At 35.7% G+C, this 20,533-nt stretch overlaps 1 protein-coding gene across 2 annotated transcripts in view; it reads right to left on the bottom strand.

Annotated features, from left to right (window-relative positions):
* LOC149775582 (uncharacterized) overlaps positions 1–20,533 on the bottom strand; it is a 53,871-nt gene that overhangs the window by 20,646 nt on the left and 12,692 nt on the right. For both annotated transcript variants that reach the window (XM_089943619.1, XM_089943620.1), the window contains exons 3-5: positions 3,455–3,560; positions 2,975–3,005; positions 1,783–1,899 (exon numbers count right to left, since the gene is read on the bottom strand). In XM_089943619.1, coding sequence (XP_089799745.1) covers positions 1,783–1,899; positions 2,975–3,005; positions 3,455–3,560 — 254 coding nt within the window. The remainder of the gene's footprint in view (positions 1–1,782; positions 1,900–2,974; positions 3,006–3,454; positions 3,561–20,533) is intronic.

Below are 20,533 nucleotides of genomic sequence, written 5' to 3'. Positions count from 1 at the left end.
CACAAATTTAAACGAAGTCATGGCAGTGACTTTGCATTAAGACATATTTTAAAATTGGAAGATTTAAAGATGTATACCTACATTGTAAGTATCTAAAACATAAATAAATTACATAAACAACAACTCTGATTTTATCTAGATACCTGTCGTTACAAGGACAGTGCAATATTTTGTCACTGCTAAATGGATGATATATCAAATATTTACGTGCTCATAATATATCCTTGGTAGCACACGATCCAAATATAAGACCTGCGCAATTATTCCAGCGATTAATTGTTACAATGGCGATTACCTTTCTGTTGTAACCAAACTAGATAGCGTATCGGCCACTTATTCCTTTGTTCTACGCCCTCGGCAGATCTATAAATTAAACTCTAATCTGAACAATCTGACGGGATTACATTCCTTATCCAATCTTGTATCTGTGGTCAAAAGGATTCAATTTATCGTCTGACAGATCAATGCAAACGATTTCAAATATAGACAAATAGATACCACTGCAAACAGGGTATGGTATGGTATGGTGCACGTTTCATGTAGCATTTTCCTGGACAAAGCTCGGTCAACAAAAGGGATTTTCAGTAGCTCAGATAGTATTTACATTTGTTTTCAAATATTTGTCTTCATTTCTTGAACTCTGCGAAAGCGACCAGTCTAAAGATGATTTCTAGCGAGCTATTTGTTCTTAAATTCGGCGAAAGTGACCAGTCTGTAGGGGATTTATCGAACTCAAGCATCTAAAGAACAAAAAAAGAGGAAGCCATGTCGGTCCTGAAACGCGTCCCGTGTGGGCTCAGAAATGATTAAGTACGCCCAAAGCGCCCTCCAGCATGTCGTAAGAGACGACTATTGAAGAGCACCTATTTGCAACAGGGTCAAGGCCGAACTAACCCATATTCTAATAGATTATATAGTATTAGGCATTAATATTTTGAAGGTCCTCCTTTAGGCCCTCCATTCCATATCGAAATAATGTTCAATTAAGTTAACTTGCGTCAAATAAATGTGTTAATTTTACAAAGGTAAATATTGGATAACTTCATAATTTACCTTGTACATTTTTAGGCACTTCCCTTTTATTAGCTTTAGGCCCCTCGTGACCATAATCCGGCCCTGTGTGAGATGAGTCTCGTGATTTTGATTTTATTAATTCTGGCTACTTAGCTTTTGTTTGGCACTATGTTGCTTGGATTGTGCTGAGATGATCTGAAACTCTGCACCTACCTACCTACCTACCCCCCCCCCCTATACATACATACATACATACATACATACATACATACATACATACATACATACATACATACATACATACATACATGTCCATATAGCCAATAATGTGTTAAAAGTGCCATTAAAACAAACAAAGACAGCAACAAAATAAGCATTCAAACGCTGTTCTGAACTGTGAATTATGAAGATTGAAGAAAAAAAAAATTCAGTTAAGGTCGAATGTATCAGTTGTTCCCAATTTTCGTTGTATGAGACTAATATTTTACTTATCAACTGAAACCCACCTTTGTTTCTGAATGGCTCTGTCTTTACGGTTTTTATTCTTGAATTCTTTTTAGAAAAGTTGAATTATGAAAGAGTACAAGGGAATATATAGGACAATCTATTATGAAATTCGTTGCGTTGAAAGTATAATTGCAAAAAAATAGTAGCATTTCCCACTTAAAACTACTATCTCTTTATTTCAACAGAACTTTTCTTTTTTCAAGAATGGAACAAAATTTCTTCAGTTGAGAATAAATGTCACTATCAGCTACAGTTCCTTACCTGGCCTCTTCACGGAATTTGGCTGTTTGCCTGGCGTTTCGTCCGTTTTCGGAATGTGTATTAGCGTAGAAAGGAAACACATAATTTCTTATATAATCCTCTATAAATGATAGAGATCTATAAATAAATTAAAAACAAAACAATAAAGGAAACAAAAGAATGAATCATTTCGAGTTTACGTCAAAAGTGTTCGATGTTTGACATAACAGCCACATTCTCCATTTATGTCCATAAATTGTCCATTTATATATATATATATATATATATATATATATATATATATATATATATATATATATATATATATATATATATATTCATTTGTCAATATCTAATATATGATGTATAATCTAAGATTTTACTAGGTATTAAAATTGTTGACCTCTGACGGTCATTTTAAATTTCCATGTTCTAAACTAAGCTAGTTTTGGACTTGCACCACATACTACTGTACCATAATGTACCAGCCTGATATGAAAAAAAATGTGGAGATTATGCCACTCCCAACAATCTTAAAATAAATAATCATATATTAAATAATCAATATTTTGGCACGATATATCGTCAGAGATAATCTTTCATCTGAGCGGCCAAACGCCACTTGATACCCAGTATTATACAACAATACCTTTGTTGATGTTCAGTATAACGTCTCGTTAACCTCATAGTAACGTACGCAAAAGGAAGGTCAACATCATACGTTTGTTGCTCCAAGGAACTTCATATTCATAGATGCAGAAGGTATATATTGGTGTTATTGCACTATACTGAGTAAGACAAACATGCAGTTTGATACGTTTAAATAAGGTATTATTGTAATTTTAACTGCACGACTATAAGAAATTAAATGTATAAACATCACATAATAGTCAATGACGTTATGATCGTGTGACATAAAGAACGACAAATATGTACATGTCATTAACTGAGTATGGAAAAAATATTGAATCCTATGTCACGTGACATAAGTTCGGGCATCCTGTGCCCCATGGCCTCGGGTCCAATATTTTCTAACGCCCAGTATCGAGTTGATACGCTAAAGTTTTATCTAAAACGTCACAAAAATGTATGGTACATCTCTTTCTCTCTCTCCTTAGCTCCCTTGAGAAATCGGGATGTTTACATTTCGCTAGTTTCTGAATTTTTAGCAAATACACGAGTTTGTTGTGATTTCTAAGTCTCCAAATCTCACCTTCCTGATGCAGTATAATCGCAGTATACAACTGTAAATGAAAAAAAATAAAGAAAACAATTTAGTCCTTACATTTTCCTTTATCTTTTTCTTTTGTGGTTTAGCTGTCATGTTACTGTATTTAACCTACAAATACTTTTTTCTATTATTTCATATAAAAGATAGTTACTTAACCATGAAACCAAAGAGCCTTACAATAACAATACCAACAACAGCAATAATAAAAATAATAATATTAATATTAATAATAATAATAATAATAATAATAACAATACCTGAAGAAAGAATGGGCGTTAGTATATATGCAGCCTTCTTACTACTGGAACTGGTCGTTTCTTATACTTTAAAGTTACGGTCCTGAGATTGTTCAGTTGACAACGTTTTAACTTCTGTAATTTATCAATTTATTATAATTACACGTGTTTTCTATCGTCATGAAAATGAGAAACAATCGGTTTAAGCTTGTAGAGTTTCACCTACCTCTCTTCGGCCCAAATGGTCCCTCGAGAAGAACGTTGTTACCTATGACGTTGTCTTGGATATAGCGTAGAACTGGGTACCTGTCGTAACTACTTGTACTACTACTCTGAAAATTGATCCAAACAAAGATGCATATTAAGAGAGAGAGAAAGATGACTGTTGATGATCGCGTTTTCATGGTAATATTGCTAGTCAACATGAAACACATTTTGAAATTTTAATAAAAAAAATAGAAAAAAGGTCACTAATCCTTATTAATTTAAATAAATAATTCTGTCCTGCGTTGCATATTGCGGTTACGTTACCTTAAATGGAGATAACAGAAAACCAAAATGGTAATATGTATGCAAAACCTATTCATTTGAAACTGTCAATACCTGTCCACTTCTTATAGCGCTGCAATACAGGTCAAAAGAGTGTGGTTAGGTTCTCGCCTAAGGTGGAATTTGTTTATGTATAAAGTGAACGTACATGCGCTCTCTCTCTCTCTCTCTCTCTCTCTCTCTCTCTCTCAGATTTACCATTTAAGTAATTTAAGTATAAGACAGTGTCATTTGGTCGAATACGATGATATTACATCAAAACGGTACAAGATTGTGAGTTAACATCGTTTCACATTACAAAGCACTGAAAACTGCAGCGCACTTTAAATGCCAATGCCTGTCGATTTTTTGGGCGGCAACCATCCCGTTCCAGGAATTGTTCACTGATATTGAGATACGTTTGAAGACCATCAATAGAACAACTAGGCAGTTTTGTCCTATGAAACCTCATATTTATCATTATGGTTTGTTTAAAGGCCGTCAATAGAAAAATTGGCTTTCGAAACCTCAGATTTAACCATCTGGCCTTTGTTTGAAGACCGTCATTAAAACAACTAAACACTTTTGTCCTGTGAAACCTCAGATTTAATCATCAGAATTTTGTTTGAAGACCGTCAAAAGAACAACTATACAGTTTTATCCTGTGAACATTAAATTTAATCATCATACTGTTTGAAGAGACACCATCAAAAATAAGCAAACTGGATACGGCTTCCATCATAGTGATAAATTACGAATAGTAAATGTTTCTTTTTCTATTTTTTCTGGTTTTTGTGTCAGTTTGTAGTACTCGAAAAAAGGATCTCCAGATACCATGGAAATTAGAGTTGCGTCCAAAATCGTATGGCGATATATTGCGATATAACAGACCCATATTGCAATACGTATTTCGATAAACACGTAATGAAAATAACATAATCAGTTAACATTCACTGCTTGAAAAATACAACATACGTATGTGATATTAATATAAAAGCTTCAAATATTAGTCAACTGAACCTATAAATTTACTAAAAAAATGAGAGAGGTCTACAAACACCTGACATCAGTCAAATTATCAGCAACTAAAAACCGCATTGACATTTCTAGTCGGTCTGTTTTAATTGTTTTAAATGTCTCAACACATTTGAACTATCTTTTTATTTTTAGTAAGACGATAAATATGTCACATCATATTTCTTTTGCGGAAAATTAACTTATCGACAATGTCTGAACTCAAAGCAGCCATCTGCTGTAATAATATCTCCTCCTGTACAAAAGACTCTCTCCGACTGCGCGGAAATTGTAAGAACGCGTAACCTTTCCTGGCTACTTGTGCAAGGAGTGGAAACTTGTACTCCTGAGCTTTCCACCATTTCAAGGGATCCTCATCCAACAATATTAGGGATTCATTCATGAACAGGTCTACCTAAAGCTTCACTCTGAAGTCTGGATTGAGTACTGTTCATTTAGAGTCTTTAGGCACAGGAATTAACCATCTGAGGTAAATTAAAGTATAAATTATTATTTTTAATTGGAAAAACATCCCCTGGACTTGAGTTTACACAGTCCCTAATTAAACTTTGACCGAATACCGAATAATGGTAAGGTGCATCGCGTTTTACATTCTCTTGCAATCTCGTGGTAAGTATGTGTCTAGGAGAATAAGAAAACATGGTTCTTGTATTAAGATGGAATATACACATTTGTAAGATGAAAGCAAGACCGTGAAATTATTGCGGTATGTATTGCCGGAACAGCAAACCACAATATACCCGTAAACCAGTATATGGTTGCACCCCTAATAAAAATACAATTCACATAGCTGAAGTCATTCCTTTGATAGGTGTACGAGTCCCCCCCCCCATCTCTCTCTCTCTCTCTCTCTCTCTCTCTCTCTCTCTCTCTCTCTCTCTCTCTCTCTCTCTCTATATATATATATATATATATATATATATATATATATATATATATATATATGTGTGTGTGTGTGTGTGTGTGTGTGTGTGTGTGTGTGTGTGTGAAAAATCATTAGTTTACTTTATTCCTATCCTAATACTCCGGTTTGCTGTTATCGATTTTCTTTACTAAGTACCGATTCCACTATTCTTCATGCCATTTTTATCTTCAGTGCAGTTTTGAATGTCTCTGAATGCAGTTTTGAATGTCTTTGAATGCAGTTTTGAACGACTGTTTGCGTTTATTTTGGTTTTAAATATCTCAAGTCTAGCACTCTTTGGAACAGTCTTCTTCGTGCTTTTCAGTTTTTGTCTCCGTCGTTATTTGTTTTAAATTATTTAAATCTCTTCCCATTTGTTTCTTCTTACCGTGATCAACACCAATATTATTAACATCTTCTTGACCAAGATATCATTTTGGGTCTGGCCAGATTGGTTCAATATCATCGTTAGCTTATCGTTACATTCAACAAATACAAAATCTTTTATCACTTTCATTTTATTAACATGAGTAATAGACAATTGTAAGTTGTATATAGGGCTTTTATTGTGCTCTCATCTACAAATATTTTGTTTTTGACGTGGATTATCATTTTGATTATTTCCGTTAAATATTTGCTTTCCTGCAACTTCCACAGAATATAAGTGTTTGCGTTAATCTTGTTTGTCAAGTCAGAAACATTTGTTCTAAAAGCACTCATTGCATTTTGATTCCTTGGTCATTGTATTAGATTCATTTTTTCAAATCTCCCAGTATCGGTTCCAGCTTTGATTGTAAAGTATTGTAGTCTTCCAAAGATTTCTTCATTTTCTCCATCAAGCTTTCTAAAGAATCCATCTCAGTGTTTATTGTCTGATCGATTGGCTGAAAGATTATTGGATATTATATGTCTTTCCTGATCTCTCTTGTACTTTTTGCAAAACTTGAATAGCAGTATGTGTCTCACCTGATCTTTTAAGTACTTTTTCTAAAGCTTGTTATGCATTAGACTTTATGCTTAATCGTTCTTCTAACAAATAATGTGCATCTAAACTCTTTCTGTTCATATCAAATTGTTTCTGTCGATCTTAGATATCACAAGATCTTTCGATAGCAGGCTGTTTAATAGCTGTTAATTTATTGTCGACTTGTTCCCTCCGTGATTTTATATCGTTCAAATTATAATCCTCCAAAGTCTAATGTATTTGTTCGATAAAAGGTCTTTGTCCAAACTGACACATAGGTGCGTCATTTAACAGAATCACGTAACTTCAAGGCAGGATTATTCCTGAAGTTACAATCTGTGTTACTTACATGTTCTAGTGTTTAACTTTATCCATTCTTTGAGGTTAAAATCGGTGTTAATTGCATGATTTAGTGTTGAACTTTGTCCATTCTTTGAGTTAAAATCGGTGTTAATTGCATGATTTAGTGTTGAACTTTGTCCATTCTTTGAGGTTAAAATCGGTGTTAATTGCATTTTTTAGTGTTGAACTTTGTCCATTCTTTGAGGTTAAAATCGGTGTTAATTGCATGATTTAGTGTTGAACTTTGTCCATTCTTTGAGGTTAAAATCGGTGTTAATTGCATGATTTAGTGTTGAACTTTGTCCATTCTTTGAGTTAAAATCGGTGTTAATTGCATGATTTAGTGTTGAACTTTGTCCATTCTTTGAGTTAAAATCGGTGTTAATTGCATGATTTAGTGTTGAACTTTGTCCATTCTTTGAGGTTAAAATCGGTGTTAATTGCATGCTTTAGTGTTGAACTTTGTCCATTCTTTGAGATTCAGATCTATGTTACTTGCATGTTCAAGTGGTGAATTTTGTCCATTCTTTTAGGTTAAAATCTATGTAAATTGCATATTATAATGCTGAATTTTGTCCAGCCATTGAGGTTAACATCTGTGTAAATTGCATGATCTAGTGCTGTACGTTGTCCATTCTTTAAGGATACACTTTTCTCCTCATCTTTTGGCTTAACATTTTATAGATAAACGATCTCACAGGATTCTCTCAGATTCATCTCTGTCATAATAACAGATGGTACAGTAATGCCATGAAAGTCTACCACTCTTCGTTTTCTATCTTTTATGTTAATGTTCAGTCTGTTGAATGTACACTCTTTAATTGCTTGTACTAGTGATTAACATTGTAAGAAATGAAGTCTATATGTTAGATATTTTTAACAGGTAGAAACTATTTAAACAAATAGTGCTCATTACAGTAACTTGTTGAGTTATTTAGCTACTAAGGAAAATGTATATATTGTTAGGTTTCGAAATTGCACAAACGTTATACTTTTGTGGCTGTCTGCATTTATATCTCTGGCAATTAAATACTAACAATCTGAAATTGTAGTTGGTTATGTACACTTTATTGGTATTGCTTGAAATGACGCGTAAGCACGTACGAGCGCTTTGCGGCATCTTAGCACAATAATGGCTATATGGTGTCAACTGAAGGCAATGTTAGAAGAATGTAAAAATTGACTGCACAAATATTAAAGGACTACAATATATGAGATACAATTTAAAGATGTCAAAATTCTTTTTATTTTTTTAAAATAACGACGAGGGTAACAAATGTGTAATCTTAAAATGTATGCTTCGGAATGAGGATGTATTCAACGTTTTTTGATAAAAACATTTAACATATGTATTTCATTATTATCAGTAGTCATTCTTGATTAACTTTTTCCATGTACATATAAAGCAGGGGTGGGCAAACTACGGCCCGTGGGCCGCACGGGGCCCGCCAAGAGTTTTCATGCGGCCCGCCAAGGGTTTTCATGCGGCCTAGGAACAAGTCATCATTCGCACTGACTGTTTATGTTACACTGTTTATCAAATAAATGTGCTTCTTTTGAAGTTTAAGTTTTCAAATTTTACCAACATATTAACAACTGAAAATTAATTAGATGTTATTTAGAAAAACCTTTCGTTTTTGCTATTTCAAATATTAATTATTTTACCTAATGAACTATGCGGCCCGCGACAAGGTGTAAATTTGTGTATGCGGCACTTGAAAGTTTGCCCACCTCTGATTTAAAGCTTGCGAAAATCATCCGTAATTTAACGCTATCCATATTTCATTTTCGTCGTTTATGTAGGAGAACATTTTGGTTTAGGTTCACCTGACATTTTGCTATACCCAACAAAATATTCGCTGCAATAGAATGGCTAGTGTGCCATTTCTTTTGACAACTGGATTGCTAAAATATATTTAGACTGTCATCAATGCATGTAGGTTACATTTTTGGGAGCTATCGATTGTAATATAGCCATCCATTTAATGTGTAGAAAACGGAACAATAAAAGTTTCTAATTTTTTACAGTACTACATTTGATGGGGGAAATTTAAATAGCCGCGAACGTTGCTAAAGATACATGCTACAGCTTTGAAAGTTTTTATTTTAATTTTTATAAATTGTTTAAAAAGTTTCTCCAAGATAGAATTTTGTTTCGATTCTTCGTCTCCAAAGGCGAAGTTTTTTTAGATGAGAGCATAACTCATGTTCCTCCAGTTTATTATCTACCTCTAAATGTTAGCTTTGAATCCGTGTTTTGTCGGTTGTGCAACTGTAAACCTCATTAGCTTTTTCAAACGAATGCGGTAAACTACCGTGAGAACAGAGTTTAATGCTTAGTGGTCAATTGTCCTGATAGCGTTTTTAGTTGCGGTCGACATTTATCTCCATTTACGAAACGTTCTTTACCTAAAATCCATATTTGTACTGGCCAAAGATTACATAAGCATTGTAGCGATGCAAAGTTTATATTAACGTTTCCCTGTATAATGTTAACAAGTTCGTAATGGAAAACTAAAAAAAAATGGAATAACTGGTTTTGCAATTTCTCCAGAGTCCATATTTGATGGTAACCAGTAGACAACAACGTCTTCAAAAATATGCTGGAAATAACTGTTAGAGCATTTTGCTGTTTCATCTGAGAATAAAATCTGTGCTTTCTACACGGTATTTATTACCTGAAAAGTTAAAGTATTTCAGGGATTGGGATGTACGTAGATAATGTCTTGTCATGTAGAACTTTGTACGGGATTTGCTGCTGTTCTTTAGTAATACTGACTGTATTGGTCTCTAGCATCAAGTTTTGGACATGATTTGCCATTTTAACATCTTTTCGACAAGAAACAACTTTGCTTTTGGCCAGGTGAACAGTGTATCTAAACCAGATGAAACATCACCTACCAATGAATACATGTGATTGAAATGTGTAAAATAGTGTCGTTTCTTTCATGCAATGTACTTGCAGCATCATGTGATGTTTTATGCTTTAGAGTTATGTTTCTTTGAACGTTCGTGTTAGCTTTTTGAATTCCTGTGAGCGGTTTCCAAATTCTGTATGACTGTTGGCTTCTGTGAAGTAACAAGTAACAATATTTCTTTTTGCTTTGTTCACCTGCTAAGTAAGCAGTAAAATTTAAATAAAATTTTAGTAGTTTGTTAAATAAATACGTTGTAAGCAAAGAAGTACTTTCCTTGTCAAAGTATTAGATATGTAACGAAGGTTAATTAAAAACAAAAAATAAATACAAATTTTGTCAGGTTAAATAAAGCAAAAGCGGTGAGAAGAAATAAGGAAACCTGAACATGAATGCAACAAAGAGTATATGGAACAAAGACAGTACAACGATGTAAATGTTATATTTAATTCTCAATAGGACATGTCGAAGTTTTCAAACATAAAGAAAAACTTACAATCCAATGCAAATTTAAAATATTAAGTGTTCCATCAATCGACTTCCATCGTAGAGAAGTTAGTATAACATTGACTTGAGAGATAAAGCTGAGTCAGAATTTCTCCTCATTTGATTTTAAACTTTGTTGAGAAAATAGCTGGACATTCAATCAGTCACCACATACGTCTGGTATTTTTCCAGTTAGGAATTAAGACTCCAAAATGTCAATGCATGACAATTTCTTCTTACTCTCCTTCTTCTTCTTCCTCTTATTATTATTATTATTATTAGTAGTAGTAGTAGTAGTAGTAGCGGTAGTAGTAGTAGTAGTATGAAAGACGTGATAACAGGTCTAAATAAGAGTGAGAATTTATAGTGCACAATCAAATACACTGAATTTATGCCCTCAACCGACAAAACCGAAATTGCCCCAAAAATATGATGAAAGATTGAATGTGACCTTCGCAAAAAAAAAAGCTATAGAGTTACTGAACATACATGGAAAGAAACCAAGGTTCAAAAGTTAAAGCGCTGAGAGAGAAAAAAATCCGGAAAAAAATAAAATATTTACACATTTCCTTGCCCTTGATAAAACGATGTAACACATTATTTTGGTGATAATATAAAAGTGTATAATCTTTATTCCCATTATCTCCAAACGGTTCTAAAGTTATGGAATGAAAATGATAGTGTGACAAAAACAAAACAGATATTAACCTTATGATTTTTAATTTGGGATCGCAAAATGTGGCATGCGACACACCTTTGAATCATCTCCTCATTTTAAACGGCTTGAAAATTACAGAGCGGAAAAGGCCAGTAGCTTTCCATGGGTCGGTGATTCACGAGTTTTCCCCGTGTTCTTCCTCCACAAAATATACATGCCGCCATGCATAGTCTACCACGTGCTCAAATTGACGTTAAACCCAAACAACAACAAAATAAGGGAGCAGAAGGGAACTAGCAACGGAAAATTTAAATATTGACTCATGAACTTCAATGATATCACGCCCAAAGCTTATGGGACACGCCTTCTTATGAGGGTGTCTAAAGTACTCAGTGCAGTATGAGAAACGCCTTATTATGATGACAATATAAGTAATCAGTGTGGTATGAGACGCCTTCTTATGAGGATGTATACATATTCAGTGTGGTATGAGACACCTTCTAATGATGATGTATAAATATTCAGTGTGGTATGAGACGCCTTCTTATGATGATGTATACATATTCAGTGTGGTATGAGACACCTTCTAATGAGGATGTCAAATATTCAGTGTGGTATGCAACACACATTCGATGTCTTAATGTTCTTTGTGGTATGTGACACATCTTCTTATAACGATATATTAATACTCAGTGTGGTATGTGACACGCCTTCTTATGATGATGACTCTGTCTTAATGCTCATTGTGGTATGCAACACATCGTATGATATTGCCAAGTACTCAGTGTGGTATGCAACATCTTTTTATGAGGGTGTCTCAGTACTCGGTGTGGTATGTGACACACATTTTGATGATGTCTAAGTACTCTGTTATGCAACACCCATTCGATGTCTTAATGTTCTTTGTGGTATGTGACACATCTTATAACGATATATGAATACTCGTGTTGTACGTGACACCTTCGTATGATGATGTCTACGTACTCAGTCTGGTATGCAACACACTTTAGATGTCTTAATGCTCTTTGTGGTATGTGACACATCTTATAACGATGTGTTAATACTCAGTGTGGTATGTGACACCTTATGACGATCTCTAAGTACTCAGTGTGGTATGTGACACATCTTATAACGATGTGTTAATACTCATTGTGGTATGTGACACCTTATGACGATGTCTAAGTACTCAGTGTGGTATGTGACACATCTTATGATGATATCTAAGTTCTCATTCGATGTCTTAATGATCTATGTGGACAGTGACACATCTTATGACGACGCCATAATACTCGGTGTGGTATGCAATTTCTTTTTATGAGGCTGTCTCATTATGCAGTGTGGTATATGACACACCTTCTTACGATTCATATTTAAGTATACCCAAATGCATCACTTAGTCTCAATCTGGTTTAAAGCAAATGAACGGAAACGAAACGGTAGCGGACGGACAGATGAAAGATTGGGAAATGAAAATACAAATGGAAATAAAAATGCCCCTTTCAAATTCAGCACCCTCTTAATATCAAAATATTAATTCATCTCATTATTTGTGACAAAGGCAGGAACAGTTTATCAGACGTTTGTGTATTATTAAGCAGAATCATTCACGGAGGGCAAACACAGAGAAGTAAAATGTGTCCAAATTCAAAATTACTGCTATCTACTCAGTTACTCATCTGATCGCCCATATCACTGAGCGGGCTAGGGGTGGGGATGGTAAGTGCTGTATCAGGTTAGTACACCGCGTCCATGGTTGAATTTCGTTCTCTAAAAATAATTTAATCTTTAATAACTTTATTGTGGCCATTGACTTACTGACGTTTTATGGAGAAATGTTTCTGGTACACTGATTTCATTCACTAAAAACATGACATAATATTCTCAAATTTCAAAAACTTGTAAAGTGATATCCTTAAATCACAGCAAGTTCGTCAAGTGACGATATCGGTGTACAACAATATCCATTCACATGTGAACCCCACGGGACATTTGCTGGGGAACTGGGAGGTTATCGCGGTTTCTTTCATCACATTATCAAAGTTTCCGATAGAATGATACATGACGGCAGATACGGTCGACAGTCCATTAGTTTTTCTGCACCCCACGTGGCGAATGTTAATATAGAACTTCTTTTGATTCATTACCTCCAGATATGAGCCCAGAAATGAAGTACAGTTTCAACATGGACATATTGTCATCCTCGCTCAATTTGGAATAAGATTATATTTCATTACAATACAAGACTACGTTTAAGAATCAATATTTCTCCGGGGGTTCGTTCATTTCACGACAGAACGCATTATTCGATCACTATGCAGTATAATGAATACTTTCATATCAGTGGACCTCACTATTTGTACGAGTCTAGACTTAATTGAAGGGACTGTTTGTGTATTTATTTTTTATTTTACGCATAAAAATCGATAGAAAACGACCTACCCTTTAAACACACCAAAAATATTTATGAGCTTTGTGGTGATTACGCAGGAACAAATGAATTCAAAATTTGTCTCCACTTGGCCAGTAGCGTATAACGGGATAACGGGGGTGGGGGTGTTGTTGGTTGTCTCGGGCGCCAGAGGTCTTGGGGCGATAAACCATGTGTGCTAGAGGACTTGGGGCGCCAAAACCCCCTTGAGTCATCGTCGTCACCCCGGGATACATTTACCATTAAAACGCCATTGCTCTGGACGCTGTTCGAAATAAAGTAACACAACACCAGCATATGCATCCTTGAAAGCAAGCAATATTATCATTTATATGTTATAAGAAGCATATAAACCGACTCAATTACCAGTAAGGGACTAAATATCAATTAATATTGAACCAATGTGTACATATCATAATCACTATGTGTATATTCACTACCTGGTTGTCTTAAGAGCTATTGGTAATGCACAATAAAACATCGGTGGGTGGGGGATGTTACTCTGGTTGTGAAGACATGGCTAAACGTTATAATAATAGTGATGTCCCATTTCTTTCAGTGAAGTGTCATAAACCATTTAGCAGTGAGTGTGTGAAATAATAACTTTTTAAAAAAAATCCATACCTTTTTGTCCACACACTTTGATGCAGTGTACAACAATATGGAGTTGTATGTAGTGAATATGAAATGCCACTGACACTTATTAATAATCCATGTACATGCAAGGAGAAGTGAATTTTGAATAAAACTTCGAGGAGCTGAAAGTGAGCTGTTTTTCTGCATATACTGTTTGAAAATAAATAGATTCTAGTCTGTCATGAAGACCGCTCCGGTGGCCTAGTGGTTAGAGCGTCCGCTTCGAAACCGGGAGGTCGTGGGTTCGAACCCCGGCCGAGTCATATCAAAGACTTATAAAAATGGTACTTACAGCTGCCTCGCTTGGTGCACAGCCTTAAAATGTTAGTGTTAGGACTAGTCGGCCTTGTGTCAGGATAATGTGACTGGGTGAGACATTATGCTACACGACTGGCATGATGCCCCAGTGCTAGACATCACTGTAAACTGTCACACTGCAGACATCGTAGCGATATGACTGAAAAATTGTTAAAGCTACGTTAAAAATCATAATCATACACACACACATACACTGTCCTGAACAACCTTGACAGCAGTGTATAAAAAAAAAAAAAGGTTTGAAGGCCTGTATTGGCCATAAGCAGCAAGTTATGATAACACAATGCTCCATGTATTTTGGAAAGAATAATAATAATAATAATGCATGTCCCAATCAGTATGATGTTCCCCAAAATGAAGAGTTTGGATATTCATTTTCTCTGCACATGTGTGTTTTTGTACATCAGGGATCCCAAACCCAAACCACCCTAACGGCCGCATGAGGGCATTTTCGATGGCCCAAGGGCAGCATCACCTTTGTTATCTCTCATGACACCTTGTGACGCCAATCATTTTGCGGGCCACAGGTTACGGCTTAGCGGGCTGCATTCGGCCTGACGGCCGCGTGTTTGAGATTCCTGTCGAACATGTTGAAATGGTATTTAACTTTATTGATTATTGAATTTTGAGTTTAAATGTCTTACCACTTTCTTGGCATCCTAATAATAGGTTGAAGGGAAAATGTACGAAATCTATGACTTTGGTCTAGTGTTTTCCCTTATGTAGACCACCAAGCACATTTAAGTGCCTCCTTGTGTCCTGGTTGTCTATAGTTCCCGTGTCTTTGCAAATGTCTACACTGTACAACGATACAAATTCATTTATCCTATTTTCAAATGTCAACACAACACAACATAAATAACAAGGTATTAAAATACAGAAAAATGTAACTAACTCACCACTTGTCCGAGTTTCCTCTGACCCTTGCCACCCATTTTTTGATATTTGGACATTTATGTTGGGGTGTAGGGTCAGAGCGCATTCCCTATCGAAAAGTTGGAATTCGCTGACACCATTTGGTGTCGGCATGGGGTAGCCGCTTTCTAGCCGAGATATACCTGCATGAAATCGATAGGAATATGATTTATTTTCTCAAAAATCGTGAGCATAGCATTTGTCATGCCTTTAATCGCTGACAGACGAGACGAAAGTACGTCGTTCGTTGCTGAAATTTGACCTGGATCTGTCATTTGTATTCCGAGTCACATGACTATACAAATCTCGGAACCTACATTTCAATGACATCAGAGGTCATATAGTCACGTGATATCGACATTGAAACAAATTTCCCAATTTGATGTACATAGAATATGGACATATTATATAGAAGTCACTGAATGTTTGTAAATAAATAAAATGCACACTTAATTCTGAACATATTTATTCTGAGAACAACGAACAGAAACCTGTCGGTATCGCAGCAGCGTGGAGAAAACCATTTTCAAGAAGCACCGAGCAGTGTCAGCGAAGTGTTTTGTTGGTGTCCGTGACTACCACATCGACACGTGCTCTTCTTAGTGAATCTGGTTTTCTTCAAATTTTTGCAACATTTACAGATTTTCGTCGTTGTTTTCACAATAAATATTTTGAGAAGTTTATGTTTTTCATTTTTCTATCAAAATTACATGACTTTTATTTATATGTTCGATTTGTTTTCCTATAGCAACACTAGAAATGGTCTGTTGTTGAAATCACGTGACTGTACGACCTCTGATATCATCTGAGATGTCGGTTGCGAGAGTTGTGTAGTCACGTGACTAAGAATACAAATGGCCATATCCAAGTCAAATTTTAGCAACAATATACTTTCGTCTCGTGTATCAACGGATTAAAGACATAACGAATGCTATGATCGCAGTTTCTGAGAAAATAAATCATATTCCTGTTGATTTCATGCAGGTATATCTCAATGAAAGGTCGTTCAAATGTGCTGGGTCGGCTAGAAAGTGGCTACCCCATGCCGGCACCAAATGGTGTCGGCGAATTCCAACTTTTCGATAGGGAATGCGCTCTGACCCTACACCCCAACATACATGTCCAAATATCAAAAAATGGGTGGCAAGGGTCAGAGGAAACTCGGACTAACTCACCACTAACATGTGCATAATTAACTGTATTAAAAAGTGTCAACTATACGTGGCCTATTCGACACACCATAGAATCCAATGTAGAAAAGCTCATCGATATATACATGTTGACACGTATTCATCGTCATGTTCATGTTGCGCTATACTTGGTTTAAGAGGCACAATTAGTGATATACACGTGTCCATGTGATTTGGATTTTATACATACCTTTAACAATTTTTAATATGATGTCTGCAATGTTGCAGTTTATTGTGATGTCTAGCACTGGGACATCATGTAACATCACATCTCACACAGTCACATTATGCCGAAAGCAGGTCGACTATCCTCTTTATGCTGAGCGCCTAGGCAGGCACCTGTTACTACCATTTTTATAAGTCTTTGGTATTACTCGGCCGGAGTTCGAACCCGCTACCTCCCACATCCGAGGCGAACGTTTTAAGCATTAGGCCACTGAAAGCGGTATTCAATATGCATCTTATGTATGTATACATATGTTTATTTAGAATAAGTAGATAATGGCAAATAGTTTTCATTATCTTTAGATGGGTACTAAGACCGAAAGACTGATGATACAGATATAAACTTTGGTGGATTAATATTTCGACAAGCACGCGCGGAGAAGAGATGAAGAGAAGTAACATGTAAACAAGCATATAACTCACTTTACAGGATGTACTTCAGTAACGTTTTGTAACTCTCTTTGACATTATCAGCACCGACCATAACTGTACTTTCAGTATGGAAGGTTTGATACTCATCGGGTTACATGTGTGCGTGTAATATGACTGTCTGTCAAGGAATCGGATTGACCGGAAGAAAACCAATATGGCAGCCCCTATCACCTGGCATCATGATGTAACAACGTGCATTGTATGCAAGGCCCAGTGTGTACGAAAAACATAACGCTCGTTGCATCTTGATTAGTCTTCATTTAACAAGATAATTACAATACAATAGCTCAATAATATCCCAATACCGTGATCTATTGCGCGTAAATTACATATTAAATTGCCTATATTAGCTCATATAAATACATTTTCAGCAAAACAGCTTGCTCCTGAGCAATGAGATGGCAGTTTTTAACTTAATAATATCTAACTTTAAACTCATTACACACAATACTTGATATTTGACTATACCACGCACACCCACACACCCAGCCCTTAATAATACACAAATCGCATGTACTACACGGGTAAAATGCTCAACCCAGTTGTCATCAAGACTGCGCGTGCTGCCCCGGTCTGGTTCATTTCCTTTTAAATTATCTCCAGAAGTAACACAAACGCATCAACATTTATATTCGTCTCATGTTGACACTAATACTGAATACGTACACTTCATTCCGAAATCCAGACCTCGTGCCCACAATAATTCTGAATACGTACACTTCATTCCGAAATCCAGACCTCATGCCCACAATAATTCTGAATACGTACACTTCATTCCGAAATCCAGACCTCATGCCCACAATAAATATAGTTCAAAATGTGTTTACACATTTGCAGTTCCATGAACAAGACAGTACATGCTAATTAATCAGCATTTACGTCTCTAAAGTGAATACTGAATTTATTAGCTAAAAAATAATAAGCAAAATGTTTGTATTTTTAATATTTTGTTTGTTTGTTTGTTTGTCGCTGGATTAACGTCATTTTTCAGTACATGATATGCTGTACATGGTTGCCAATATATCTGGTGGAGGAAGAACCCAGGAAAGCCCCAGGAACAACCACTGATATACGGCAAGCTACTAACAAACTTTACCCACGTTGACCAAACCCGAGACTAGTACCCACGCGAATAGAGGTGCGATGTCAGTGATATGTAAACATGAGCATCTTAAAGCACTGGACCACCCGGGTCCCCTCATATTTCTGTTGAATAAATCGAATGTAATGTTACATTGTCACATGTAAATCTACAATGATACGTCTGTTGAATTTGCATAGAGAATGGATACGCAGAAAGACCCGGCTCTAGGATGTGCGGGGCCCAAGGCAGGAAGCGATGAGCGCGGGGCCCCAAGTAAAAATAACTGCATTGCGATTTAGCGCGGGTCCCATGGCGGTTGCCTCGTTCGCCTTGCCATAGAGCCGGGCCTATACAGAAAGGACGTGAAACTTGTATTAGAGAATAGTTATTTCATGTTCTCAACAGTATGAACAGTATGGTTCAAGCATCCAAATGTAACACGCGATAGTCTTAGGTAATATGGTAAATCTATACTTATATCTACCTTTATCATTTTCAATTGTCTATATCTTGATTGGGGGGGGGGAAGGATTGATGTATGTGTGCATCCTAAATTCCGATACCCTTTATTAAAAATAAACAAATAAAAAAGTGCACCATTCCGAACATTGGGAGATTAAAGTTTTTGCGCAAGCCAGTTCGACTTCATGCAATCCGTTAGCCTTACTTTATTTTTAAACAAAAGGTGAAAAAGCGCATTTCGAAAATGTTGTGAAATTAAGATTACTACAAGAACATACTTGAATGATACATCCTTTACATATGTTAGCCAGTGTGTACTACTTTACTCTAGAAGAGATTTAAGCATCATATAACATTTTTTGTGGCTTGTTTGGTAATGCATATGAATTAACGTACACCAATTTTTTTTATACATTCCATGTTACACATAAAGGAAGTCTACCATATTCGCCAAAATCTAAAAGAATGCTTATAGTACATGAAACATCTACACAGAAGTTTTAGAGAAGTTTGCATATCGACTTTCTATTACGTCAGTATATTTATATTTCCATACTTCGGTTCCATGGCATAGTATTGGTTTTACCGTAGCATCAAACATTTTGAAGATTGCATGCTATTCCTAATTTTTCGGGAGCTTTAGAATGAGAAAATTATCATTCAGAATGATGACTTTACTCTGTGTGTGTATGTGTGTGTGTTTTGTTATTGGTGGTGGTGTTGTTGTTTTTCTAACGTAGCTTTAACGATATCTGTAGAGTGGCAGTTTATAGTGATGTCTAACCACGCTGCAGACATCGTAGCTATATGACTAAAATGTTAAAACTACGATAAAAGTACGCACACACACACAGATAGACATACAGTATTTATCATCAGCTGTAATAAACACTTAATAGCAAGCATCAGTAGTCTACTGGTATAAATACAAAACTTCGGAGTAACGAACAGAAAATCATTTTACATCAGAAGTATCGGATTGTCTGTCTTGTTTTTTTTTGAGAGCCGCTTTTGGCTCCGTTGTGAAAGTGTGGGACTCGCTACTAGAGGAGTGCAGGTTCGATTCCTATCATCGGATTAACACAAGACGGCTGCCAAGGTGTGTCCCTGGGTAAGGTACTTGGCCATACTTGCCTCCACGTGACACTACCTTCAAGGGTTGATTGTTGATGTACCGTTAGTCACCTAAAAACGCAATGCCCGAAATTTCCCTTGACAAGAGAAAGACACGACTTTATTCGCTCCATTGGGCCAAATGGATTGTGCGAATACAAACTCGAGTCACAATACATTTTCTGAAGGTGTTTCCGATGTAAATTACAGCCATGGCAAAATTTGTCGAATCTATAAGATTGTTTCTTTCTATATAAGGATTTATAAGCTATACAATTCAGAACGGGAAAATCAAATTCACTTTACACAGTAACGAATATATCTTAATTGACAAGTTCAAAATCATTAAAGAAACCGATAGATTACATTTTTTTTTGCAAACAACATAATACGCTGCTAATATTCTCCAAGATTATAGATTAAATATTCATATCATTATCAATGAAGGCAAACTTGTTTACTTCTGTCTGAATGTAGGATGTTAGTTTTTCACTTGGAAATTTCTAAACGTCTTGACAACTTTCTATTTTTCGAGAGGAATCTGACCTACAGCCCTGCTCTATTATTGTATCTTAGCTTCTTATATCAGTGTTGTTTACTAGAGAATTTATTCATGCTAACTTCACATTCGAAGCGGAGTCGGTCGTATTCTTGTGTTTATTTGTAACTT

This window comes from Sinohyriopsis cumingii, chromosome 19, assembly GCF_028554795.1.
Source record: "Sinohyriopsis cumingii isolate HCF-2022 chromosome 19, ASM2855479v2, whole genome shotgun sequence".
Taxonomy (NCBI): Eukaryota; Metazoa; Mollusca; class Bivalvia; order Unionida; family Unionidae; genus Sinohyriopsis; species Sinohyriopsis cumingii.
This window is presented reverse-complemented; position numbering and strand designations above follow the sequence as displayed.